The sequence below is a fragment of the Heteronotia binoei genome, chromosome 5 (assembly GCF_032191835.1).
Source record: "Heteronotia binoei isolate CCM8104 ecotype False Entrance Well chromosome 5, APGP_CSIRO_Hbin_v1, whole genome shotgun sequence".
Taxonomy (NCBI): Eukaryota; Metazoa; Chordata; class Lepidosauria; order Squamata; family Gekkonidae; genus Heteronotia; species Heteronotia binoei.
The window spans coordinates 6,496,815-6,524,436 of NC_083227.1; the positions used below are offsets into that span (position 1 = coordinate 6,496,815).

The following is a 27,622-nucleotide window of genomic DNA, read 5'->3' on the forward strand; positions in this document are numbered from 1 at the left end:
AAGGTCCCCTGTGCAAGCACCAGTCATTTCCGACTCTGGGGTGATGTTGCTTTCACAACGTTTTTCACGGCAGACTTTTTATGAGGTGGTTTGCCATTGCCTTCCCCAGTCATCTACGCTTTCCCCCCAGCAAGCTGGGGGACTCATTTGACCGACCTCGGAAGGATGGAAGGCCGAGTCAACCTCGAGCCGGCGACCTGAAAACCCAGCTTCCTCCGGGGATCGAACTCAGGTCGTGAGCAGAGCTTAGGACTGCGGTACTGCAGCTTTAACTCTCTGCGCCGCGGGGCTCTTTCAGAGTATAGGGCGGGATATAAATCCAAAATCACCCTCTTCTTCTTCTTGCCTGATGTCGCCGGGGGGCGGATGCAAGTGGGCAGCCAGCTCCAGCAGCACAGCACGGCTGGTTGTGGTGGTGGTGGTGGGGGGGGGGTGTCTTCCCTTTTGCCATCCCAGGGCCCCCTGGAGGCAAAGGCACGGAAGAGGCTGTGAGTTGGAGCGCCCCTGGAGCAGCTGCCCGGGGAAATCCCCTCCCCGAAGCGGCAAGTTGCAGGGAGGGACGCTGCGTGGCCCGCCCCCTACCCCGGGTCATGCCCTGCTCCAAGCGGAAAGAGAAGTGCTCAAGTAAGCCGCTTTCGCTTCCCCCTCCTCGGGCAGCAGAGGAGAGAGGGCCGGCTCTGGCTGGCAGCGGGGCTCCGGCGATGCGCGCTCTGGAGGGGCTGCTGCTGCTGCTGCTTTTGGGGGGAGTGCCCCCCCTGCTGGTCAGGGGTAGGTCGGGGGAGTGAGCAGAGTGTGTGCGAGGGGGCGGGCGGGGGAGGGTTGCCAATCCCCAGGTAGGGGCAGGGGATTGGCAACCCTCCTGCCACTTGAGGGTCATCAGAAGGGGGGAAATGTCTGCAGGCCACTCCATTATTCCCTAGTTTGGTGTAGTGGTTAAGTGTGGCCAGTTTGGTGTAGTGGTTAAGTGTGCGGACTCTTATCTGGGAGAACCGGGTTTGATTTCCCCACTCCTCCACTTGCACCTGCTGGAATGGCCTTGGGTCAGCCAGAGCTCTCTTATCTGGGAGAACCGGGTTTGATTCCCCCCTCCTCCACTTGCACCTGCTAGAATGGCCTTGGGTCAGCCAGAGCTCTTGCAGAGGTTGTCCTTGAAAGGGCAGCTGCTGTGAGAGCCCTCTCCAGCCCCACCCACCTCACAGGGTGTCTGTTGTGGGGGAGGAAGGGAAAGGAGATTGTAGGCCGCTCTGAGACTCTTCGGAGTGGAGGGCGGGATATAAATCCAATATCTTCTTCTTCTTCTTCTTCTTCTTATGGAGACCGATTCCCTTAGGGTATAATGGAGAATTGATCTGTGGGTATCTGGGGCTCTGGATGGGGGAGGGGGTTGTTTTGTGAGGTCGAGGCACCAAATCCGCAGCGTAGCATCCAGCGCCTCTCCCCGAAAGACCCTCCGGGTTTCAAAAAGATTGGACGAGGGGGTCCAATTCTATGAGCCCCCAAAGAAGGTGCCCCTATCCTTCATTATTCCCAATGGAGGGAAGGCCATTAAAAGGTGTGCGGTCCCTTTCGATGTGGCGGCCAGAACTCCCTCTGGCGTTCAGTTATGCTTGTCACAACCTTAATCCTGGCTCCACCCACAAAAGTCTCCTGGCTCCAACTCCAACGTCCCCAGATATTTCTTGAATTGGACCTGGCGACGCTACAGCAGGGGCAGCTCTCCAGCCCAAGCCTTCTGTGTGTCCCAGGGCTACCTGGCTCCTCTTGGAACAAGGCTCTCCGCCAAATCTCCCTGCAGCCCCTCCCGCCCCACCACCCCGTGCCTAGGATTGCCAGGTCTAGCCTGGGAAATTCTTAAGAACATAAGAAAAGCCCTGTTGGATCAGGCCAATGGCCCATCCAGTCCAACACTCTGTGTCACACAGTGGCCAAAATATATACACACACACAAACACACACACTGTGGCTACTAGCCACTGATGGACCTCTGCTCCATATTTTTATCCAATCCCCTCTTGAAGCTGGCTATGCTTGTAGCCGCCTCCTGTAACCTCCCGTGGCAGTGAATTCCACATGTTAATCACCCTTTGGGGGAAGAAGGACTTCCTTCTATCCGTTTTAACCTGATTGCTCAGCAATTTCATCGAATGCCCACGAGTTCTTGTATTGTGAGAAAGGGAGAAAAGGACTTCTTTCTCTACTTTCTCCATCCCATGCATAATCTTGTAAACCTCTATCATGTCACCCCGCAGTCGACGTTTCTCCAAGCTAAAGAGTCCCAAGCGTTTTAACCTTTCTTCATAGGGAAAGTGTTCCAGCCCTTTAATCATTCTAGTTGCCCTTTTCTGGACTTTTTCCAATGCTATAATATCTTTTTTTAGGTGGGGTGACCAGAATTGTACACAGCACTCCAAATGAGACCACACCATCAATTTATACAGGGAGATTATGATACTGGCTGATTTGTTTTCAGTTCCCTTCCTAATAATTCCCAGCATGGTGTTGGCCTTTTTTATTGCAACCGCACACTGTCTTGACATTTTCAGTGAGTTATCTACCACGACCCCAAGATCTCTCTCTTGGTCAGTCTCTGCCAGTTCACACCCCATCAACTTGTATTTGTAGCTGGGATTCTTGGCCCCAATGTGCATTACTTTGCACTTGGCCGCACTGAACCTCATCTGCCACGTTGATGCCCACTCACCCAGCCTCAACAGATCCCTTTGGAGATTTGGGGCGTGGTATCCTGAAGACAGCGGGGTTCAGCAAGGGGAAGGACCTCAGCATGCTAGAATGCCATCCAAAGCAACCGTTTCCTCCTGGGGAACTTGTCTATCGTCTGGAGATGAGCTGTTAAAAAACAGGAGATCTCCAGAGCCCACCTAGAGGCTGCAGCCAAATAAAACTAACCACTCTGTGAAAAATGCTATTATAAGATATGATTCCTACAAGAATTATAATGTTTTCACAGATTGGTTTGCTTGATTTGGTTGCAACTTCAATCCTCTGCGTAGCCGATTGTGTGTTCCCACCTACAGGTTGGCAACGCTACCTGTGCCTGGTGTCTCCCGCCTGCCTTCGCTTCACCCATCATCTTTCCCCATATTGGGCTGGCTTTGGGTGTGCACATGCCCACATACCCACCTTCCAGCGCCCTTGCAGCCGCAGCATGTGTGTGTGTATGGGGGGGGGGAGGCATTGGGGAGCCCAAGCCTGGTTTCTTTGCTTGGGCATTGCCTCAGGAAACAGGATCAGGCCAGCTCCCGGGAAGGAAAGGGAGTCTGGGAGCCACAGAGGAGCAGGGAACTCTCCGAGTTTGATGTCCAAACTACAGCTTTGCAGTACAAACAAGTTTTGGGGAGATAGATCCAGCAGGTAGGTTGCTGGATTGGTGTGTGGGGAGAGGAAGGGAAGGTGATTGTAAGGGGAATTGTCATTGGAAATAATTGTCATTGGTAATAGAAGAAGAAGATATTGGATTTATATCCCGCCCTCCACTCTGAAGAGTCTCAGAGCGGCTCACAATCTCCTTTCCCTTCCTCCCCCACAACAGACACCCTGTGAGGTGGGTGGGACTGGAGAGGGCTCTCACAGCAGCTGCCCTTTCAAGGACAGAGGCTCAGAGCGGCCTACAATCTCCTTTCCCTTCCTCCCCCACAACAGACACCCTGTGAGGTGAGTGGGGCTGAGAGGGCTCTCACAGCAGCTGCCCTTTCAAGAACAGAGGCTCAGAGCAGCCTACAATCTTCTTTCCCTTCCTCCCCCACAACAGACACTCTGTGAGGTGGGTGGGGCTGGAGAGGGCTCTCACAGCAGCTGCCCTTTCAAGGACAACCTCTGCCAGAGCTATGGCTGACCCAAGGCCATCTCAGCAGGCGCAAGTGAAGGAGTGGGGAACCAAACCTGGTTCTCCTAGATAAGAGTCCGCACACTTAACCACTACACCAAACTGGCTCTCCGAGACCTAATAATTGTCATTGGTAATGAGACAGAAAGCTAGGTCTTGATTCAGTCGAGATGGATCATTGTCTTGAGCTTCATTTGGTGTAGAGCCAGTCTGGTGTAGTGGTTAAGTGCGTGGACACTTATCTGGGAGAACCGGGTTTGATTCCCCACTCCTCCACTTGCACCTGCTAGAATGGCCTTGGGTCAGCCATAGCCCTGGCAGAGGTTGTCCTTGAAAAACAGAAAGCCAGTTTGGTATGGTGGTGAAGTGTGTGGACTCTTATCTGGGAGATGTGGGTTTGATTCCCCACTCCTTCACTTGTAGCTGCTGGAATGGCCTTGGGTCAGCCAGAGCTCTCTTATCTGGGAGAACCGGGCTTGATTCCCCACTCCTCCACCTGCAGCTGCTGGAATGGCCTTGGGTCAGCCATTGCTCTCTTATCTGGGAGAACCGGGTTTGATTCCCCACTCCTCCACTTGCACCTGCTGGAATGGTCTTGGGTCAGCCATTGCTCTCTTATCTGGGAGAACCGGGTTTGATTCCCCACTCCTCCACTTCCACCTGCTGGAATGGTCTTGGGTCAGCCATTGCTCTCTTATCTGGGAGAACCGGGCTTGATTCCCCACTTCTCCACTTGCAGCTGCTGGAATGGCCTTGGGTCAGCCTTTGCTCTCTTATCTGGGAGAACCGGCTTGATTCCCCACTCCTCCACCTGCAGCTGCTGGAATGGCCTTGGGTCAGCCATTGCTCTCTTATCTGGGAGAACCGGGTTTGATTCCCCACTCCTCCACTTCCACCTGCTGGAATGGTCTTGGGTCAGCCATTGCTCTCTTATCTGGGAGAACCGGGTTTGATTCCCCACTCCTCCACTTCCACCTGCTGGAATGGTCTTGGGTCAGCCTTTGCTCTCTTATCTGGGAGAACCGGGCTTGATTCCCCACTTCTCCACTTGCAGCTGCTGGAATGGCCTTGGGTCAGCCATAGCTCTCTTATCTGGGAGAACCGGGCTTGATTCCCCACTCCTCCACTTCCACCTGCTGGAATGGTCTTGGGTCAGCCATAGCTCTCTTATCTGGGAGAACCGGGTTTGATTCCCCACTCCTCCATCTGCAGCTGCTGGAATGGCCTTGGGTCAGCCATTGCTCTCTTATCTGGGAGAACCGGGCTTGATTCCCCACTCCTCCATGCACCTGCTGGAATGGCCTTGGGTTAGCCAGAGCTCTCTTATCTGGGAGAACCGGGTTTGATTCCCCACTCCTCCACTTGCACCTGCTGGAATGGCCTTGGGTCAGCCATAGCTCTCTCATCTCGGAGAGCCGGGTTTGATTCTCCACTCCTTCACTTGCAGCTGCTGGAATGGCCTTGGGTCAGCCATTGCTCTCTTATCTGGGAGAACCGGGCTTGATTCCCCACTTCTCCATGCACCTGCTGGAATGGCCTTGGGTTAGCCAGAGCTCTCTTATCTGGGAGAACCGGGTTTGATTCCCCACTCCTCCACTTGCACCTGCTGGAATGGCCTTGGGTCAGCCATAGCTCTCTCATCTCGGAGAGCCGGGTTTGATTCCCCACTCCTCCACTTGCAGCTGCTGGAATGGCCTTGGGTCAGCCATTGCTCTCTTATCTGGGAGAACCGGGTTTGATTCCCCACTCCTCCACCTGCAGCTGCTGGAATGGTCTTGGGTCAGCCATTGCTCTCTTATCTGGGAGAACCGGGCTTGATTCCCCACTCCTCCACCTGCAGCTGCTGGAATGGTCTTGGGTCAGCCATTGCTCTCTTATCTGGGAGAACCGGGCTTGATTCCCCACTCCTCCACCTGCAGCTGCTGGAATGGCCTTGGGTCAGCCTTTGCTCTCTTATCTGGGAGAACCGGGCTTGATTCCCCACTCCTCCACCTGCAGCTGCTGGAATGGCCTTGGGTCAGCCATTGCTCTCTTATCTGGGAGAACCGGGTTTGATTCCCCACTCCTCCACTTCCACCTGCTGGAATGGTCTTGGGTCAGCCATTGCTCTCTTATCTGGGAGAACCGGGCTTGATTCCCCACTTCTCCACTTGCAGCTGCTGGTATGGCCTTGGGTCAGCCATAGCTATCCCAGAACTGTCTTTGAAAAACAGAAACCAGTTTGGTGTGGTGGTGAAGTGTGTGGACTCTTACCTGGGAGATGCGGGTTTGATTCCCCGCTCCTTCACTTGCAGCTGCTGGAATGGCCTTGGGTCAGCCATAGCTATGTCAGAGCTTTCCTTGAAAGACAGAAAGCCAGTTTGGTGTGGTGGTGAAGTGTGCGGGCTCTTACCTGGGAGAACCGGGTGTGATTCCCCTCTCCTCCACTTGCACCTGCTGGAATGGCCTTGGGTCAGCCATAGCTCTCTTATCTGGGAGAACCGGGTGTGATTCCCCTCTCCTCCACTTGCACCTACTGGAATGGCCTTGGGTCAGCCAGAGGTCTGGCAGGAGTTGTCCTTGAAAGGGTAGCTGCTGCGAGAGCTCTCTCAGCCCCACCTACGTCACAGGGTGTCTGTTGTGAGGGAAGAAGGTAAAGGAGATTGTGAGCCTCTCTGAGCCTCTGAGATCCAGAGTAATGGGCAGGATAGAAATCCAATAGCATCTTCTTCTTCTTCTTTGTGGATATTCCTGGCTGCCCCTGTGGGAACTGTTTCACAATTTGACCAGTGAGGGATACGGTGAGATTCTCACTCATTTTCCCACTGCGAATGGTATCACAGAACAAGACGGGGAGCCGCCTTCGTCTGTCTGTAAGAGTCCAGCAGACCCTTAAAGACCAGTGCTGGATCAAACCCTGTGGAGGCCCCCTAGGAAGTCAAAACCTCGGGGGTGGGGGGGGGGCTTGCAAATTATCTCAGAGTTGGAGCACCCGCCACCCGTGAGCCCCGCTGCAGCCTGCAGGTACCTTCTCAAAAGCCCCATTTGACAAAGCTGTGGCGGGAGAGGCAGAGAGTGGCAAACTGGCGATGATGGCAACAGCAGCTGCACAGCAAGTCGGGCAAAGAGCGGCTCAGTTGCTGGCTGCGCGTGCAGGCTGGAAGGGCTGCAAGCAGGGGGGAAACCAGGGGTGGGGGAGCCAGCCCGAGGCCCTTAAAGGCGTGAGGGCCCCTAGGCCAGTGCCTAGTTGGCCTAATTGTTAACCTGGTCCTGTTAAAGACTAACGAAAGTTGCGGCAGGGTAGGAGCTTTTGGGAGTCACTTCTTCAGATATAGTTAGAATGTGAACTCCACCTGTTCTATAGATCAGGGAGGTTGGTAGCTCTCCAGATGTTTTTTGCCTACAACTCCCATCAGCCCCAGCCGTTGGCCATGCTGGCTGGGGCTGATGGGAGTTGTAGGCAAAAAAACATCTGGAGAGCTACCGTTGGCCACCCCTGCTATAGATTGGTAAGTAGACTGGTTCCAGATGCCAAATGTTAAAGCCTTGTGGATTTTATATCATTGCATTTTACAGCAAGCGTGAACGTGAGCTGTGCGATCCCATCGACATTGCTGACTTCATTACAGATCGCATATGTTGTTGTATTATACATGGTGGTGTATCTGCTGTGATTTGCTTATTTGTGCACAGTTCGTTTTGTTACTGGGTGGAAACGACATAAGCAAGCAAATGACAATAGCAGGTGTGATTGGAGGAGGTATGATAATGCAGAGAGGCAGTAGGGGTGGAGAAAGCAGCGCTGGTAATGAGACAGGAAACCTAGGTCTCGATTCAGTCCTGGGGGATGCATTGAGCTTCGTCATCACTTGCAATTCAGCAGTCACTCTTTATAATCTCCCTTTGCAAGAGAACTGCTGCTTTTAGGTCAGCAAATGAATGCCCCTGGAAAGTTAAAATGCTTCCCCTACTCCATCCTGAGACTTTTACGAAGGAGCCCCAGTGGTGCAGATCTCCCTTTCTTCCCCCTCCCCACAGTTCCCCTCCACAATTGGAGCCTGACTCCTCCTGGATCTCAGTTCAGGGTCATACAATTTCATCTGGAGGAGGTTCTCTATTTCCTCCTTTCCCCTTCCCCCTCAGAGAGTCGCTTGCATGGCCTGGACGAGGGGTGGCCAAACTGTGGCTCGGGAGCCACGTGTGGCTCTTTCACACATATTGTGTGGCTCTCTTTAAACCACTTCTCCAAGCCAGCCAGCAGCTTGGAGAATGCATTTAGAGTTAAGGTTGCTTTCTTTCCACCTCTCCTTCCCTCCTGCCTCCTCCCATCTTCCTCCCATCTTCCTTCCTTCCTTCCTTCCTTCCTTCCTTCCTTCCTTCCTTCCTTCCTTCCTTCCTTCCTTCCTTCCTTCCTTCCTTCCTTCCTTCCTTCCTTCCTTCCTTCCTTCCTTGTGGCTCTCAACCATCTGATGTCTATTCTATGTGGCTCTTACATTAAGCAAGGTTGGCCACCCCTGACCTGGACTAAATGACATCGGGCCTTTTCACACTTACCGTGGAAACCGGAAGGGAGTCGGTATTGTGCTGCCTTGCAGTAATCCGAGACAGGGATGGGAGTTTCAGACACATGGGTTTTTTTCCCGGTAGGGTTCCGTGATTGAAGCAAGCCATTTCACACTGTTCCGCTTTTATCTTGCTTCCACCAGCACCAGTTGTTTTTGCCTGCCTGCGCGCGATCTCCGGCTTATTTTTTTTTTGGGGGGGGGGGAATGTCGGGCAAAGATCGCTATAGTGCTATAGCGCTATAGCGTCGTATCACAACAGCACCACCATAGAGATGGCTAGGCTCCATTGAGATAAGTTACCAAGTTTCAGCAGCGGCGATCTCTGGCATCTTAATGGAACCCAGACATCCCTATGGTGATGCTGTTGTGATATGTTGCTATAGCGCTATAGCAATCTTAGCCCGACGTTCCAAAAAAACCAAAAAAAGCCGGAGATCGTGCGGCGGCGGGTGAAAAGGATGCGAAAACTGCTCCCGGATTAGATACTGGACATTTCACACAGCGCCCCATACCGATTTGAACCTGGAAGGAGGGGTTGAAAACTGGAAGAAGCTGCTCTTTGTTAGTAATGACTCAGGCATACCTCACTACCGGGACAGCCGCGGGACTGTGTGAAAAGATGACAGTATTCCAGTAGCAGCCAGCTACTGAGTCGGGTCTGTCTGAAATGCCAGCAGAAACCCGTTACTGTTCAGTAACTGACCAGCTTCCATACCAGAATACATAGGCTGTGTGAAAAAGTTCATCTTAAGGGAGTTGCAGGGAGACTGATTTAATGGTGGCCCCCAAGTGCGCATGGCAGTGTCCTTGGCTATTGACCCCCCCCCCCAACAACAACAACTTTACCTTTATTTCTTTCCCAGGCACCTCTTCGTTGCACACTCTCCACCTATTTCCGGATGGCCGTCTGGGAGCGTGGAAAGCAGACGCCCCAGTTCACCGCTTTGGCATACGTGGACGACCAGCTCATCGGCCGCTATGACAGAGATGCTCACCAGTGTGTGCCTCAGTCGTCCTGGATACAGGAGATCAGCCGTGACAACGCCGACTTCTGGGTCAAGAGCACCGGATGGGACTTTGGCTCCAATGTGGTCATGGATCTGATGATTCTGAAGGACCTTTACAATCAGAGCAGGGGTGAGTAGGAAGCAGGAGAAGCTGCAGACAATATCCTCCACCCCTTCTCTTGCGTGGGAGGGGGAGAGGCTGACAGGCACCCCCTAGGGCAAGGCAGCAAACATGCAGTTTGGGGGCCGAATCAGGCCCCGGAGGGCCGATATCAGGCCCCCGAGCAATTGGCTGTCGCCTGCTTCCTTCTCCCTGTATCTTGCTTCCTTCTGCATTACAGCTAGCTTTGCAAGGCTTGCTCAATTGCACAGGAGCTACAGAGCAAAACCTCTGTTTTCTCCATTGGCTGAGGCTCCGCCCTTGAGGAGGAAGAGGGGGAGGAATAGCTTGCTTTGCCAGGCTCACTCAATTGCACAATTGCACAGCAGAGCTACTGAGCCAAGCCTCTCTTCCTTCTATTGGCTGAGGCTCCTCCCTCTCCTGATCCCCTTGGGGAAGGAAGGAGAGAGCCAGAGCTTCCTTTGCCCAGTTCCTTGGATCCCATGGGAGAGATACAAAGAAAGCATCTTTAAGACTAATGAGTGCTAACATTTTAAGCATGTTTTAATTTTAAAGTTTTATTAGGTTTCCATAAAAGAAAGGGTAAGTGAAAGTAGTAAAGACTTAAAACATGATTCAATAGCCACATGATACATTCTGCACGTCATCAGAACATCAAAATAAGCACAAAGCACTTGCTTAGCTTAATATAAAAAAATATTGTTTTAAGTTTAAAAAAAATATATATTTGTGTTTTGTGATTTGTTTTCAATTCCCTTCCTAATAATTCCCCAAAAAGGCCAACGCCATGCTGGGAATTATTAGGAAAGGAACTGAAAACAAATCAGCCAGTATCCTAATGCCCCTGTATAAATCAATGGTGCGGTCTCATTTGGAGTACTGTGTGCAGTTCTGGTCGCCGCACCTCAAAAAGGATATTATAGCACTGGAAAAAGTCCAGAAAAGGGCAACTAGAATGATTAAAGGTTTGGAACACTTTCCCTATGAAGAAAGGTTAAAACACTTAGGGCTCTTTAGCTTGGAGAAACGTCGACTGCGGGGTGACATGATAGAGGTTTCCAAGATGATGCATAGGATGGAGAAAGTATAGAAAGAAGTCCTTTTCTCCCTTTCTCACAATACAAGAACTCGTGGGCATTCAATGAAATTGCTGAGCAGTCAGGTTAAAACGGATAGAAGGAAGTCCTTCTTCACCCAAAGGGTGATTAACATGAGGAATTCGCTGCCACAGGAGGTTACAGGAGGCGGCTACAAGCATAGCCAGTTTCAAGAGGGGATTGGATAAACATATGGAGCAGAGGTCCATCAGTGGCTATTAGCCACAGTGTATATATATATATATTTTGGCCACTGTGTGACATAGAGCGTTGGACTAGATGGGCCATTGGCCTGATCCAGCATGGTTTCTCTTATGTTCTTAATACATATATGTTTGTGTTTGTCTGTGTTCTTCAAAAAAATTGTATCTCTGCTACCTAATCTTAATTAGGTCCAAACATGGCCTGGCCCAACATGGTTCCGCCCAACCTGACATGGCCCGGCTCAACAAGGTCTCTTTTATGTCGGATGCAGCCCTCATAACAAATGAATTTGACGCCCCTGACCTAGGGAGTGCCTAAATGCCCCCCTCAGGGAGAGGACCTGCTTTTACACCTCTACATTTCACATCCCCCCCTACACCTGGTGACTTCTACAACTGGCAGACAAGAAGTTTGAAGGGGGCGTATGTTATTTGTTTACCGAATGTGTATCCCACCTTTCTGCTCCCCCTCCCTCCAGCTACAGACTTGCCCCTTGAGAAAGAGTGGGCCCCTGATAGGATCCCTGAGTTCTTAGGTATCAACTCAATAGCACTTCAGTCTTGTCTGGATTGAGCTTCAGTTTATTGGCCCTCATCTAAGAACATAAGAGAAGCCATGTTGGATCAGGCCAATGGCCCATCCAGTCCAACACTCTGTGTCACACAGTGGCCAAAATTTTTTTTATATACACACACACACTGTGGCTAATAGCCACTGATGGACCTCTGCTCCATATTTTTATCTAAACCCCTCTTGAAGGTGGCCATGCTTGTGGCCGCCACCACCTCCTGTGGCAGTGAATTCCACATGTTAATCACCCTTTGGGTGAAGAAGTACTTCCTTTTATCCGTTTTAACCTGACTGCTCAGCAATTTCATCGAAATCTGCCCCATTACCTTCCCCAGGTAAGACACAGAGAGTGATTAAAATGTGGAATTTGCTGCCAGGGGGAATGCTAGTGATAATCACAGGAATAAGCAGTTTTAAAGGGGGCTTTTTAATGCTACTTATTTAATTTTATTATAACTGTTGTTATTGCTTGTCGTGAACAGCCCTGAGCCCAGCTTAGGGCAGTCAAAAATCAAATCAAACAAACAAACAAATAAATAAAGGGGATTAGATGGATTGATGGAAGGCTACTAGCCACTCTGCTGTGCAATTGACTGAGAAGAACCTCCTCATTCAGAGGCACTAGTCCTCTGAAACCCAGAGCCAAGAGGCAACATCAAGAGAAGGCCTCAGCCTCCATGTCTTCTTGTTGGCCCTCCAGAGGAACTGGTTGGCCACTGTGTGAAACAGGAGGCTGGACTAGATGGACCCTCACTGGTCTGACCCAGCAGGGCTCTTCTGGTGTTCTTCTCAGGGGAAGGCCTCAGCCTCTCTGCCCTGTTGCTGGCTCTCCAGAGGAACTGGCTGGCCACTGTGTGAGACAGGAGGCTGGACTAGATGGACCCTCACTGGTCTGACCCAGCAGGGCTCTTCTGGTGTTCTTCTCAGGGGAAGGCCTCAGCCTCTCTGCCCTGTTGCTGCCCCTCCAGAGGAACTGGCTGGCCACTGTGTGAGACAGGAGGCTGGACTAGATGGACCCTCACTGGTCTGATCCAGCAGGCTCTTCTGATTTGGTTTTGAAGGCCTCAGCCTCTCTGCCCTGTTCTTGGCCCTACAGAGGAACTGGTTGGCCACTGTGTGAGATAGGAGGCTGGACTAGATGGACCCTCACTGGTCCCAGCAGGGCTCTTCTGATGTTCTTCTCAGGGGAAGGCCTGGGCTTCTCTGCCCTGTTGTTGCCCCTCCAGAGGAACTGCTTGGCCACTGTGTGAGACAGGAGGCTGGACTAGATGGACCCTCCCAGGTCTGATCCAGCAGGCCTCTTCTGGTGTTCTTCTCAGGGGAAGGCCTCGGCCTCTCTGCCCTGTTGTTGGCCCTCCAGAGGAACTGGCTGGCCACTGTGTGAGACAGGAGGCTGGACTAGATGGACCCTCACTGGTCTGATCCAGCAGAGCTCTTCTGGTGTTCTTCTCAGGGGAAGGCCTCAGCTTCTCTGCCCTGTTGCTGGCCCTCCAGAGGAACTGGCTGGCCACTGTGTGAGACAGGAGGCTGGACTAGATGGACCCTCACTGGTCTGATCCAGCAGAGCTCTTCTGGTGTTCTTCTCAGGGGAAGGCCTCAGCTTCTCTGCCCTGTTGCTGGCCCTCCAGAGGAACTGGCTGGCCACTGTGTGAGACAGGAGGCTGGACTAGATGGACCCTCCTGGTCTGATCCAGAAGGGCTCTTCTGAGGTTCTTATGAAGGCCTCGGCCTCTCTGCCCTGTTGTTGGCCCTCCAGAGGAACTGGTTGGCCACTGTGTGAGACAGGAGGCTGGATTAGATGGACCCTCACTGGTCTGACCCAGCAGGGCTCTTCTGGTGTTCTTCTCAGGGGAAGGCCTTGGCCTCTCTGCCCTGTTGTTGGCCCTCCAGAGGAACTGGCTGGCCACTGTGTGAGACAGGAGGCTGGACTAGATGGACCCTCACTGGTCTTATCCAGCAGGGATCTTCTGGTGTTCTTCTCAGGGGAAGGCCTCTGCCCTGTTGTTGGCCCTCCAGAGGAACTGGCTGGCCACTGTGTGAGACAGGAGGCTGGACTAGATGGACCCTCACTGGTCTGACCCAGCAGGGCTCTTCTGATGTTCTTCTCAGGGGAAGGCCTCGGCCTCTCTGCCCTGTTGTTGCCCCTCCAGAGGAACTGCTTGGCCACTGTGTGAGACAGGAGGCTGGACTAGATGGACCCTCACTGGTCTGACCCTGCAGGGCTCTTCTGGTGTTCTTCTCAGGGGAAGGCCTCGGCCTCTCTGCCCTGTTGTTGCCCCTCCAGAGGAACTGGCTGGCCACTGTGTGAGACAGAAGGCTGGACTAGATGGACCCTCACTGGTCTGACCCAGCAGGGCTCTTCTGGTGTTCTTCTCAGGGGAAGGCCTCGGCCTCTCTGCCCTGTTGTTGCCCCTCCAGAGGAACTGCTTGGCCACTGTGTGAGACAGGAGGCTGGACTAGATGGACCCTCACTGGTCTGACCCAACAGGGCTCTTCTGGTGTTCTTCTCAGGGGAAGGCCTCGGCCTCTCTGCCCTGTTGTTGCCCCTCCAGAGGAACTGCTTGGCCACTGTGTTTGACAGGAGGCTGGACTAGATGGACCCTCACTGGTCTGACCCAACCGGGCTCTTCTGATGTTCTTCTCAGGGGAAGGCCTCGGCCTCTCTGCCCTGTTGTTGCCCCTCCAGAGGAACTGCTTGGCCACTGTGTGAGACAGGAGGCTGGACTAGATGGACCCTCATTGGTCTGACCCAGCAGGGCTCTTCTGGTGTTCTTCTCAGGGGAAGGCCTCGGCCTCTCTGCCCTGTTGTTGCCCCTCCAGAGGAACTGCTTGGCCACTGTGTGAGACAGGAGGCTGGACTAGATGGACCCTCACTGGTCTTATCCAGCAGGGCTCTTCTGGTGTTCTTCTCAGGGGAAGGCCTCTGCCCTGTTGTTGGCCCTCCAGAGGAACTGGCTGGCCACTGTGTGAGACAGAAGGCTGGACTAGATGGACCCTCACTGGTCTGACCCAGCAGGGCTCTTCTGATGTTCTTCTCAGGGGAAGGCCTCGGCCTCTCTGCCCTGTTGTTGCCCCTCCAGAGGAACTGCTTGGCCACTGTGTGAGACAGGAGGCTGGACTAGATGGACCCTCACTGGTCTGACCCAGCAGGGCTCTTCTGGTGTTCTTCTCAGGGGAAGGCCTCGGCCTCTCTGCCCTGTTGTTGCCCCTCCAGAGGAACTGCTTGGCCACTGTGTTTGACAGGAGGCTGGACTAGATGGACCCTCACTGGTCTGAGCCAACAGGGCTCTTCTGATGTTCTTCTCAGGGGAAGGCCTCGGCCTCTCTGCCCTGTTGTTGCCCCTCCAGACGAACTGCTTGGCCACTGTGTGAGACAGGAGGCTGGACTAGATGGACCCTCATTGGTCTGACCCAGCAGGGCTCTTCTGGTGTTCTTCTCAGGGGAAGGCCTCGGCCTCTCTGCCCTGTTGTTGCCCCTCCAGAGGAACTGCTTGGCCACTGTGTGAGACAGGAGGCTGGACTAGATGGACCCTCACTGGTCTGACCCAGCAGGGCTCTTCTGGTGTTCTTCTCAGGGGAAGGCCTCGGCCTCTCTGCCCTGTTGTTGCCCCTCCAGAGGAACTGCTTGGCCACTGTGTGAGACAGGAGGCTGGACTAGATGGACCCTCACTGGTCTGACCCAACAGGGCTCTTCTGATGTTCTTCTCAGGGGAAGGCCTCGGCCTCTCTGCCCTGTTGTTGCCCCTCCAGAGGAACTGCTTGGCCACTGTGTGAGACAGGAGGCTGGACTAGATGGACCCTCATTGGTCTGACCCAGCAGGGCTCTTCTGGTGTTCTTCTCAGGGGAAGGCCTCGGCCTCTCTGCCCTGTTGTTGCCCCTCCAGAGGAACTGCTTGGCCACTGTGTGAGACAGGAGGCTGGACTAGATGGACCCTCACTGGTCTGACCCAGCAGGGCTCTTCTGGTGTTCTTCTCAGGGGAAGGCCTCGGCCTCTCTGCCCTGTTGTTGCCCCTCCAGAGGAACTGCTTGGCCACTGTGTGAGACAGGAGGCTGGACTAGATGGACCCTCACTGGTCTGACCCAGCAGGGCTCTTCTGATGTTCTTCTCAGGGGAAGGCCTCGGCCTCTCTGCCCTGTTGCTGGCCCTCCAGAGGAACTGGCTGGCCACTGTGTGAGACAGGAGGCTGGACTCGATGTGCCACTGATCTGACCCAGCAGGGCTCATCTGCTGTTCTTATGAAGGCCTTGGCCTCTACGCCCTGTTGTTGGCCCTATAACTGGTTGGCCACTGTGTGAGGCAGAATGTTGGACGAGATGGAGCGTTGCTCTGATCCAGCAGGGCTAAGGTTGCCAAGTCCAATTCAAGAAATATCTGGGGACTTTGGGGGTGGAGCCAGGAGACATGGGGGGCGGAGCCAGGAGCAAGGGTGTGACAAGCATCATTGAACTCCAAGGGAGTTCTGGCCATCACATTGAAAGGGACCACACACCTTTTTAAATGCCTTCCTTCCAAGGAAATGAAGGATAGGGGCACCGTCTTTTGGGGCTCATAGAATTGGACCCCCTGGTCCAATCGTTTTGAAACTTGAAGGGTATTTTGGGGAGAGGCGCTAGATGCTATACTGAAAATCTGGTGCCTCTACCTCAAAACAACAGCCCCCCCAGGGCCCCCGATACCTCCAGATCAATTCCCCATTATACCCTATGAGAATCGATCTCCACATAGGGAATAATGAAGTGCTCAGCAGACGTTTCCCTCTCCCCGCCCACCCCGTTTCTGGGGACTCTAAAGGGAGGAACTGGCCTCTCTACTCACAAGTTGTTGCCAGCTTCTTCCAAGTAACACAGACACCCCATCCCAAGAGGAAACATTTCAATCGGAGACTGAAGCCTCCGAAGGTGGAAAGTCACATGGGGGCTGTGGGGGCGGGGCTTCTCCCAGCCAGCTGACTGGGGGCGGGGCGGAGCCTGGGAAAGCGGGAGAGCCCCCGCTGGGACCTGGGGATTGGCAAGCCTAAGCTGTTATGTTCTTATGACTTCCTCAGACTCAATGGACTCAGCTTTAAGGAGATAGAGAGCTGGGTGCCATCTACATATTGGGGGCACTTCCCTCCAAATCTCTGGGAAGTCTCTCCCAGCACTTTCATGTAGATGTTAAACTGGAACAGAGGGATAAGAAGGAACCCTGCTAGACCCAATAGCAGACCCTCAGCAGTCCTTCATGTTTCCATTCTGGAGTTGACCAGTGAAGTAGAAACTGAACCACTGGGACATGGTGGGTGCCCCCCCCCCACTGAACTTGGCCAGCATCTCCAGAAGGATGTTGGGGTCAATGAGACTGCAAGCTGCTGAGGGGGTCTTGATGAGTCAACGGAAACTCCCAGACAATATGTTCAATTTTGGGAAAGAAAGATTTTTGTTCATGAATGATTCGGAGTTGGGAGTAAGCAGTGAAATGGCTAAGTTTGCGGGTGACACTAAATTGTTCAGGGTGGTGAGAACCAGACAGGATTGTGAGGCACTCCAAAGGGATCTGGGTGAGGTTCACCACGGCCAAGCGCAAAGTAATGTACATTGGGGCCACAAATCTAACTATAAATACACACCATGGGGTCCAAACTGGTGGAGAGTGACCAAAAGACTGACCAAGAGATCTTGGAATTGTAGTAGATAACTCACTGAAAACCTTGCACCGGTGTGTGACTGCAACAAAAAAGGCCAACTCTATGCTGCGGATTATTAGGAAGCGAATCCTCTTCTTTTGGGGGGCCACTGTGTGACACAGAATGTTGGACTGGATGGGCCATTGGCCTGATCCAACAGGGCTTCTCTTATGTTCTTATGTGACACAGAGTGTTGGACTGGATGGGCCATTGGCCTGATCCAACGAGGCTTCTCTTATGTTCTTATGTGACAGAGTGTTGGACTGGATGGGCCGTTGGCCTGATCCAACAGGGCTTCTCTTATGTTCTTATGTGACACAGAGTGTTGGACTGGATGGGCCATTGGCCTGATCCAACAAGGCTTCTCTTATGTTCTTATGTGACACAGAGTGTTGGACTGGATGGGCCATTGGCCTGATCCAACGAGGCTTCTCTTATGTTCTTATGTGACAGAGTGTTGGACTGGATGGGCCATTGGCCTGATCCAACAGGGCTTCTCTTATGTTCTTCTGTGACACAGAGTGTTGGACTGGATGGGCCATTGGCCTGATCCAACAGGGCTTCTCTTATGTTCTTATGTGACACAGAGTGTTGGACTGGATGGGCCATTGGCCTGATCCAACAGGGCTTCTCTTATGTTCTTATGTGACACAGAGTGTTGGACTGGATGGGCCATTGGCCTGATCCAACATGGCTTCTCTTATGTTCTTATGTGACACAGAATGTTGGACTGGATGGGCCATTAGCCTGATCCAACAGGGCTTCTCTTATGTTCTTATGAGACTCAGAGTGTTGGACTGGATGGGCCATTGGCCTGATCCAACATGGCTTCTCTTATGTTCTTATGTGACTCAGAGTGTTGGACTGGAGGGGCCATTGGTGTGATCCAACAGGGCTTCTCTTATGTTCTTATGTGACACAGAGTGTTGGACTGGATGGGTCATTGGTCTGATCCAACAGGGCTTCTCTTATGTTCTTATGTGACACAGTGTGTTGGACTGGATGGGCCATTGGCCTGATCCAACATGGCTTCTCTTATGTTCTTATGTGACACAGAATGTTGGACTGCATGGGCCATTAGCCTGATCCAACAGGGCTTCTCTTATGTTCTTATGAGACTCAGAGTGTTGGACTGGATGGGCCATTGGCCTGATCCAACATGGCTTCTCTTATGTTCTTATGTGACTCAGAGTGTTGGACGGGATGGGCCATTAGCCTGATCCAACAGGGCTTCTCTTATGTTCTTATGAGACTCAGAGTGTTGGACTGGATGGGCCATTGGCCTGATCCAACATGGCTTCTCTTATGTTCTTACGTGACTCAGAGTGTTGGACTGGAGGGGCCATTGGCCTGATCCAGCATGGCTTCTCTTATGTTCTTATGTGACACAAAATGTCGAACTGGATGGACCACTGGCCTGATCCAACATGGCTTCTCTTATGTGACACAAAATGTTGGACTGGATGGGCCATTGGCCTGATCCAGTATGGCTTCTCTTATGTTCTTACGTATGTATCCGTGTCTTGATGTGTCTTCTCCAGGGATTCACACTTTGCAGGTCATTACTGGATGCGAGCTGAGTGGAGACAATCGTACCCCTAGAGGATTCGCCCAGTACGGCTTCAACGGGAGGGACTTCCTCCACCTGGACTTTGCGACTCTCACCTGGACTGCGATGGATGCAGAGGCCAAGCCCGTCAAGAGGAAGTGGGATTCAGAGCAGCACCGAGGAAAGCTCTTGCAGCATTTCCTGGCTGGCACTTGCGTGGAGTGGCTGCACACACACCTGCGCTACGGGAAAGAGGCTTTGCTGAAGATCGGTGAGGAGGGGAAATTGGGTGGCCAGGGAAGGCAGTGAGGGAATGATTTAGCATCTCCCCCGCACACACCTGAAGAGCTGACACGTGGTTGAAGCAGAAAGAAGTAGCAGAATGCTGGGCGGTACCACTTCAGACCTCTGGTGGGAGATGATAGAATCATATTTGGGGAGGGACGGTGGCTCAGTGGTAGAGCATCTGCTTGGGAAGCAGAAGGTCCCAGGTTCAATCCCTGGCATCTCCAACTAAAAAGAGTCCAGGCAAGTAGGTGTGAAAAACCTCAGGTTGAGACCCTGGAGAGCCATGGATGGGGCTGTGGCTCAGTGGTAGAGCATCTGCTTGGGAAGCAGAAGGTCCCAGGTTCAATCCCTGGCATCTCCAACTAAAAAGAGTCCAGGCAAGTAGGTGTGAAAAACCTCAGCTTGAGACCCTGGAGAGCCGCTGCCAGTCTGAGTAGACAATACTGACTTTGATGGACCCAGGAGGGTCTGATTCAGTAGAAGGCAGCTTCGTATGTTCATAGAATCATAGAGTTGGAAGGGACCTACAGGGCCATCTAGTCCCACCCCCTGCACAATGCAGGAAACTCACAAACACCTGCCCCTAAATTCAAAGGATCTTCATTGCTGTCAGATGGCCATCTAGCCTCTGTTTAAAAACCTCCAAGGAAGGAGAGCCCACCACCTCCCGAGGAAGCCTGTTCCACTGAGGAACCAATCTAACGGTCAGGAAGTTCTTCCTAACGTTGAGCAGGAAACTCTTCTGATTTAATTTCAACCCATTGGTTCTGGTCCTACCTTCCGGGGCCACAGAAAAAAATTCCACCCCATCCTCTAGATGACAGCCCTTCAAGTACTTGAAGATGGTGATCCTATCACCTCTCAGCTGCCTCCTCTCCAGGCTAAACATCCCCAGCTCCTTCAACCTTTCCTCATAGGACTTGGTCTCCAGACCCCTCACCATCTTCGTCACCCTCCTTATTTTTGCAGAACCACCAACGGTTCGCATCACCCACAAGACGGGATCAGATGACCTGGGGACCCTCGTCTGCCATCTCTATGGTTTCTACCCTAAGGAGATCGATGTCACATGGAGGAAGGACGGGGAAGTCTATCACCAAGACACCTTCCGCGGGGGTGTCGTCCCCAACTCGGACGGTTCTTACAACACCTGGCTCAGCGTCGAGGTTGACCTCAAAGAGAGGAACCGTTATTGGTGCCGGGTGGAACACAATGGCCTGCCAGAGCCCCTGATCTTGGCCTGGGAGGAGCCAGGTGAGAGACTGAAGGGGGTGGGGGGAGAGGCTGGCTCCTTTTGGGAATAGATGACTGACTCTGGGAGTTTCGTGCAGAGCGGAAGGAAGGAAGCAGTGACACATTTTCCAGAAGAAGCAAGAATCACTGTCACATCCTATGTTCCCTCTAAGCTGAGTTAGTTTTTTAGCCTCTGGCTCATGCATTTTTGTCTTAGCTCAGGAAAAATGGCCCCGGAGCAAAGTAAGGTATGCAGGAGCTCACAGCTTTCATGCCAGTAGCTCACGAAGCAGAATTTTTGCTCACAACAAGACTCTACAGGTTAGAGGGAGTCCTGGTCACATCCTAAGGGGAGGAAGGGGACGTAGGTATTTAGTCTGTCATGAAAATGTCGTGATGCGATGTCACCCCAGAGTCGGAAACGACTGGTGCTTGCACAGGGAGTTACCTTTACCATTTTACTTGGACACCCCCCCCCCAAGAGCCCCGTGGTGCAGAGTGGTAAAGCTACAGTACTGCAGTCCAAGCTCTCTGCTCACGACCTGAGTTCCATCCTGGCAGAGGCTGGGTTCAGGTAGCCGGCCCCAGGTTGACTCAGCCTTCCATCCTTCCAAGGTCGGTCAAATGAGGACCCAGCTTGCTGGGGTGGAAGTGTAGGTGACTGGGGAAGGCAATGGCAAGGAAAGGAAAGGTCCCCTGTGCAAGCACCAGTCGTTTCCGACTTTCACAACGTTTTCACGGCAGACTTTTTTACAGGGTGGTTTGCCATTGCCTTCCCCAGTCATCTACACTTTCCCCCCAGCAAGCTGGGTGCTCATTTGACCGACCTCAGAAGGATGGAAGGCTGAGTCAACCTTGGGCCGGCTACCTGAACCCAGCTTCCGCCAGAATCGAACTCAGGTCGTGAGCAGAGAGTTCAGACCACCGTACTGCTGCTTTACCACTCTGCGCCACGGGGCCGCTAGGCAATGGCAATGGCAAACCACCCCGTAAAAAGTCTGCCGTGAAAACGTCGTGATGCGACGTCACCCCAGAGTCAGAAACGACTGGCGCTTGCACACCTTTTTACTTGGACCCCCAATTATTGTGCCCCCTTGGGAGGGAGGCCTTCATGTAGGTTCCTTTTGCTTCCTTTAAGGCTAGAGTCACATAGGAAACCAGAGCGGCCTGCAGGAAAGCAAATCAAATTAAGGTATTCGTAAAAATGTGAACCAAGGACGGTTCGCATGCAGCTTTCCAAAGCTTCCCTACAAGCCTCTGGTGATGAATGGCAGTGCAGGGTATTGGTTAGTGTCTGAACCACTGCTTGGGCCGTGGAGATCTTTCATATGAACGTATGATGCTGCCTTCTACTGCATCAGACCCTCCTGGGTCCATCTGGAGAGCCAGTTTGGTGTAGTGGTTAAGTGTGTGGACTCTTATCTGGAAGAACCGGGTTCGATTCCCCACTCCTCCACTTGCACCTGCTAGCATGGCCTTGGGTCAGCCATAGCTCTGGCAGAGGTTGTCCTTGAAAAGGCAGCTGCTGTGAGAGCCCTCTCCAGCCCCACCCACCTCACAGGGTGTCTGTTGTGGGGGAGAAAGGGAAAGGAGATTGTAGGCCACTCTGAGCTTCTGTCCTTGAAAGGGCAGCTGCTGTGAGGCCTCTCCAGCCCCACCCACCTCACAGGGTGTCTGTTGTGGGGGAGAAAGGGAGAAAGGGAAAGGAGATTGTAGGCCACTCTGAGCTTCTGTCCTTGAAAGGGCAGCTGCTGTGAGGCCTCTCCAGCCCCACCCACCTCACAGGGTGTCTGTTGTGGGGGAGGAAGGGAAAGGAGATTGTAGGCCACTCTGAGCTTCTGTCCTTGAAAGGGCAGCTGCTGTGAGGCCTCTCCAGCCCCACCCACCTCACAGGGTGTCTGTTGTGGGGGAGGAAGGGAAAGGAGATTGTGAGCCGCTCTGAGACTCTTTGGAGTGGAGGGCGGGATATAAATCCAATATCTTCTTCTTCATCAAAGTCAGTATCGTCTACTCAGACTGGCAGCGGCTCTCCAGGGTCTGAAACTGAGTTTTCTTCACGCCTACTTGGCCTGGAACTTTTTTAGCTGGAGATGCCGGGGATTGCACCTGGGACCTTCTGCTTACCAAGCAGATGCTCTACCACTGAGCCACGGTCCCTCCCCTTTAGTGGCTCTCCAGGGCCTCAAGCTGAGGTTTTTCACGCCTATCTGCCAGAACCCTTTTTGTTGGAGATGCCGGGGATTGATCCTGGGACTTTCTACTTACCAAGCAGATGCTCTACCACTGAGCCACCGTCCCTCCCCTTAAAGACGTATGAACATGTGAAGCTGCCTTATACTGACTCAGACCCTCGGTCCTCCAAAGTCAGTCTTGTCTACTCAGACTGGCAGCGGCTCTCCAGGGTCACAAGCTGTGGTTTTTTTCACGCCTACTTGCCTGGACCTTTTTTAATTGGAGTTGCTGGGGATTGAACCTGGGACCTTCTGCTTACCAAGCAAAGGCTCTACCACTGAGCCACCAACCCTCCCTTGAACCAACTTCCAGCCAGCCATTTTCTCCGAGCTGAACCCGCATTACAAGGTCATTGTGTGGATCAAAAGAGTTAATCGTACTCATTCATACCAGACCACCCTGATCTTCTTGGAGGAAGGGTGGGAGATCAATGTGTATGGGCAGGGCCGGATTAAACCCTGTGGAGGCCCCGAGGCAGTCGAAATCTTGGGGGGCCCCTTGCAAATTATCTCCGAGTTGGAGCACCCGCCCCACTGCCTGCCCCCCCCCCCCCCCCCGCTGCAACCAGCAGGAAAAGGAAGGAAAGGTCCCCTGTGCAAGCACCAGTCGTTTCTTGACTCTGGGGGTGACGTTGCTTTCACGTTTCCATGGCAGGCTTTTTTTAAGGGGTGGTTTGCCACTGCCTTTCCCAGTCATCTACACTTCCCCCCAAGCAAGCTGGGTATTCATGTGACCAATCTCGGAAGGATGGAAGGCTGAGTCAACCTCGAGCCGGCTACCTGAAAACCCAGCTTCCGCCGGGGATCGAACTCAGGACATGAGCAGAGCTTAGGACTGCAGTACTGCAGCTTTAACACTCTGCACCACAGGGCTCCTATGTCAGCCGGCAGGAACCGGTGGCTAAAAGGCATTCTCCCATTTTCGTACCGCTACTCTCCCCAGGCTCTTCCCACTGTATTCCTGCCTTCCCCAGTCTCCCCACAGCCCCGCTTTCCCTGCTGCTGCTCTCTCCGGGCTCTTCCCTGCCTCCCTCGCTCTCCCCGTGGCCCCATTTTCCCCACTGCTGCTCTCTCCGGGCTCTTCCCTGCCTCCCCTGCTCTCCCCGCTGGCCCCATTTTCCCCCGCTGCTGCTCTCTCCGGACTCCAGTCCACGGTTTCTGCTGCAAATTTGGGACCTGCCTGAGTAGACACGTTTGTTTTGTTCTCGTTCCAGCCTCTGTGGCCAGAGTGAGGCTCATTGTGGGAGTCGTTCTGGGGGCCGTGGCCGGTCTTGCGCTGGTGGGGGCCGTGATCATTTACATCAAGTAAGTGAACCAGGGTTGTGTTGGGTGTGGGAGCATCTTGGAGCCTTGGACTAGAGGAGGGGTGTCCAAAGTGCAGCTCGGGAGCCACACGTGACTGTTCCACGCATATTGTGTGGCTCTTGAAGTCCCCACCGCCCCACTGGTTGCCTTGGAGAAGGAATTTTTCTCTTTAATCACTTCTCCAAGGCTAGCCTAGAGATGGCATTTAAAATTAAAATTGCTTTACTTTCCCTCCTCCCAACTATTTGCCTCCCTTCCTTTCCTTTAAGAACATAAGAGAACCCATGTTGGATCAGGCCAATGGCCCATCCAGTCCAACACTCTGTGTCACATAAGAACATAAGAGAAGCCGTGTTAGATCAGGCCGATGGCCCATCCAGTCCAACACTCTGTGTCACGTAAGAACATAAGAGAAGCCAAGTTGGATCAGGCCAATGGCCCATCCAGTCCAACACTCTGTGTCACATAAGAACATAAGAGAAGCCATGCTCGATCAGGCCAATGTCCCATCCCGTCCAACACTCTGTGTCACATAAGAACATAAGAGAAGCCATGTTGGATCAGGCCAATGGCCCATCCAGTCCAACACTCTGTGTCACATAAGAACATAAGGGAAGCCATGTTAGATCAGGCCAATGGTCCATCCAGTCCAACACTCTGAGTCACATAAGAACATAAGAGAAGCCCTGTTGGATCAGGCCAATGGCCCATCCAGTCCAACACTCTGTGTCACATAAGAACATAAGAGAAGCCCTGTTAGATCAGGCCAATGGTCCATCCAGTCCAACACTCTGTGTCACATAAGAACATAAGAGAAGCCATGTTGGATCAGGCCAATGGCCCATCCAGTCCAACACTCTGTGTCACATAAGAACATAAGAGAAGCCATGTTGGATCAGGCCAATGGCCCATCCAGTCCAACACTCTGTGTCACATAAGAACATAAGAGAAGCCCTGTTGGATCAGGCCAATGGCCCCTCCAGTCCAACACTCTGTGTCACGTAAGAACATAAGAAAAGCCAAGTTGGATCAGGCCAATGGCCCATCCAGTCCAACACTCTGTGTCACGTAAGAACATAAGAGAAGCCATGCTCGATCAGGCCAATGTCCCATCCCGTCCAACACTCTGTGTCACATAAGAACATAAGAGAAGCCATGTTGGATCAGGCCAATGGCCCATCCAGTCCAACACTCTGTGTCACATAAGAACATAAGGGAAGCCATGTTAGATCAGGCCAATGGTCCATCCAGTCCAACACTCTGAGTCACATAAGAACATAAGAGAAGCCCTGTTGGATCAGGCCAATGGCCCATCCAGTCCAACACTCTGTGTCGCATAAGAACATAAGAGAAGCCCTGTTGGATCAGGCCAATGGCCCATCCAGTCCAACACTCTGTGTCGCATAAGAACATAAGAGAAGCCATGTTGGATCAGGCCAATGGCCCATCCAGTCCAACACTCTGTGTCACGTAAGAACATAAGAGAAGCCATGCTCGATCAGGCCAATGTCCCATCCCGTCCAACACTCTGTGTCACATAAGAACATAAGAGAAGCCATGTTGGATCAGGCCAATGGCCCATCCAGTCCAACACTCTGTGTCACATAAGAACATAAGAGAAGCCATGCTCGATCAGGCCAATGTCCCATCCCGTCCAACACTCTGTGTCACATAAGAACATAAGAGAAGCCATGTTGGATCAGGCCAATGGCCCATCCAGTCCAACACTCTGAGTCACATAAGAACATAAGGGAAGCCATGTTAGATCAGGCCAATGGTCCATCCAGTCCAACACTCTGAATCACATAAGAACATAAGAGAAGCCCTGTTGGATCAGGCCAATGGCCCATCCAGTCCAACACTCTGTGTCGCATAAGAACATAAGAGAAGCCCTGTTGGATCAGGCCAATGGTCCATCCAGTCCAACACTCTGTGTCGCATAAGAACATAAGAGAAGCCATGTTGGATCAGGCCAATGGCCCATCCAGTCCAACACTCTGTGTCACATAAGAACATAAGAGAAGCCATGTTGGATCAGGCCAATGGCCCATCCAGTCCAACACTCTGTGTCACATAAGAGAAGCCTTGTTGGATCAGGCCAATGGCCCATCCAGTCCAACACTCTGTGTCACACAGAGGCAAAAAAAGGAGGTTCACAAGTGGGGCTAGAAGTCCTTCCACTTTGCCCCCCCCCCCCGCCCCAGCACCAATAATACAGAGCATCACTGCCCCAGACAGTTCCAATAATATGCTGTGGCTAATAACCACTGATGGACCTCTGCTCCATATTTTTATCCAAACCCCTCTTGAAGCTGGCTATGCTTGTAGCCGCCTCCTGTAACCTCCTGTGGCAGTGAATTCCACATGTTAATCACCCTTTGGGTGAAGAAGAACTTCCTTTTATCCATTTTAACCTGACTGCTCAGCAATTTCATTGAATGCCCACGAGTTCTTGTATTGTGAGAAAGAGAGAAAAGGACGTCTTTCTCTACTTTCTCCATCCCATGCATAATCTTGTAAACCTCTATCATGTCACCCCACAGTCGACATTTCTCCAAGCTAAAGAGCCCCAAGCGTTTTAACCTTTCTTCATAGGGAAGGTGTTCCAAACCTTTAATCATTCTAGTTGCCCTTTTCTGGACGTTTTCCAATGCTATAATATCCTTTTTGAGGTGGGGTGACCAGAATTGCACACAGTATTCCAAATGAGACCGCACCATCGATTTATACAGGGGCATTATGATACTGGCTGATTTGTTATCAATTCCCTTCCTAATTTCCCAGCATGGCGTTGGCCTTTTTTATTGCAACCGCACACTGTCTTGACATTTTCAGTGAGTTATCTACCACGACCCCAAGATCTCTCTCTTGGTCAGTCTCTGCCAGTTCACACCCCATCAACTTGTATTTGTAGCTGGGATTCTTGGCCCCAATGTGCATTACTTTGCACTTGGCCACATTGAACTGCATCTGCCACGTTGACGCCCACTCACCCAGCCTCAACAGATCCCTTTGGAGTGCCTCACAATCCTCTCTGGTTCTCACCACCCTGAACAATTTAGTGTCATCTGCAAACTTAGTTTGGAGAAGGCATTTGTCTCTTTAAATCACTCATGGCATTAAACGTGCTGTCTTTCCACCTCCATCTCCCCATCTATTTTCTTTCTTTCTTTCCTTCCTTCCTCCCTCCCCTCCCTTTCCTTTCCTTTCCTTTCCTTTCCTTTCCTTTCCTTTCCTTTCCTCCCTCCCTTCCTTCCTACATCTGATGTTTATTCTAAGTGGTTCTTATATTAAGCAAATTTAGTCCCCCCTGGACTGGAGAATGACTACTTTCCTGCCTCAAGAAGGGACCCAGGATGTCTCCTTGATGTCATTCGGTAGAGGCTCCCCTGAAAAGACTGCAAGAGCAGTGTGGGATGGTCGTCTCCAGAGTCCTACTTCAGGGTGGGGTGGGGTGGGGCTGGATGTTTTCTGGAGGGCCCTTCAGCTCCTGACGCTCTGATTCTGTCTCTGCAGGAAAACGTCAAGGAAGCCGTTGCCGGGAGGCAGTGAATGAGTGACCCCGCCCCCCTACACGAAATATCGACTGGACTCAAGGTGTGGGGGATTTGCCTTTTGTGCTTAGGTCACAGGAAAGACCTTCACCCCGAAACCTTCGGAGCCGCAGTCAGGCTGAGACGGCTGTCTATTCCTGTGCCTTTGGAAGACTTAAGTGTCCAGAGCAGGGGTGCCCAAACTTGCTTAATTATAAGAGCCTCGTAGAATAAACATCAGATATTTGAGAGCCGCAAGCCGTGAACGTCAGACGTCTGAGAGCCACAAGACGAAGGAAGGAAGGAAGGAAGGAAGGAAGGAAGGAAGGAAGGAAGGAAGGAAGGAAGGAAGGAAGGAAGGAAGGAAGGAAGGAAGGAAGGAAGGAAGGAAAATAAATATATTGGGAAGGGAGAGGTAGAAAAAAAGGAAGG

General features: G+C 52.4%; 2 protein-coding genes and 1 non-coding gene across 3 annotated transcripts in view; 2 read left to right on the plus strand and 1 right to left on the minus strand.

Moving 5' to 3' along the window:
• Positions 1–27,622, minus strand: part of LOC132571610 (zinc finger protein 420-like) — an 87,383-nt gene that overhangs the window by 42,845 nt on the left and 16,916 nt on the right. The gene's annotated exons all lie outside the window — the stretch shown is intronic.
• Positions 668–27,493, plus strand: LOC132572132 (HLA class I histocompatibility antigen, A alpha chain-like). Its single transcript, XM_060238937.1, has 6 exons — positions 668–768; positions 9,252–9,525; positions 18,593–18,871; positions 19,858–20,142; positions 23,567–23,657; positions 27,174–27,493. Exons 2-6 carry the CDS (start codon positions 9,288–9,290, stop codon positions 27,211–27,213), a joined length of 933 nt encoding a protein of 310 aa, XP_060094920.1. The 5' UTR covers positions 668–768; positions 9,252–9,287; the 3' UTR covers positions 27,214–27,493.
• Positions 19,178–19,249, plus strand: TRNAP-GGG (transfer RNA proline (anticodon GGG)). The gene has a single exon. It is a non-coding gene; the product is annotated as a tRNA-Pro (tRNA).

Coding starts and splice junctions, on each gene's coding strand:
- LOC132572132 (XM_060238937.1), top strand. CDS start 9,288: ATGGCCGTCTGGGAGCGTGGAAAGCAGACGCCCCAGTTCACCGCTTTG. Junction 18,872..19,857: donor AGAGGCTTTGCTGAAGATCG/GTGAGGAGGGGA, acceptor TTATTTTTGCAG/AACCACCAACGGTTCGCATC. Junction 20,143..23,566: donor CTTGGCCTGGGAGGAGCCAG/GTGAGAGACTGA, acceptor TTCTCGTTCCAG/CCTCTGTGGCCAGAGTGAGG.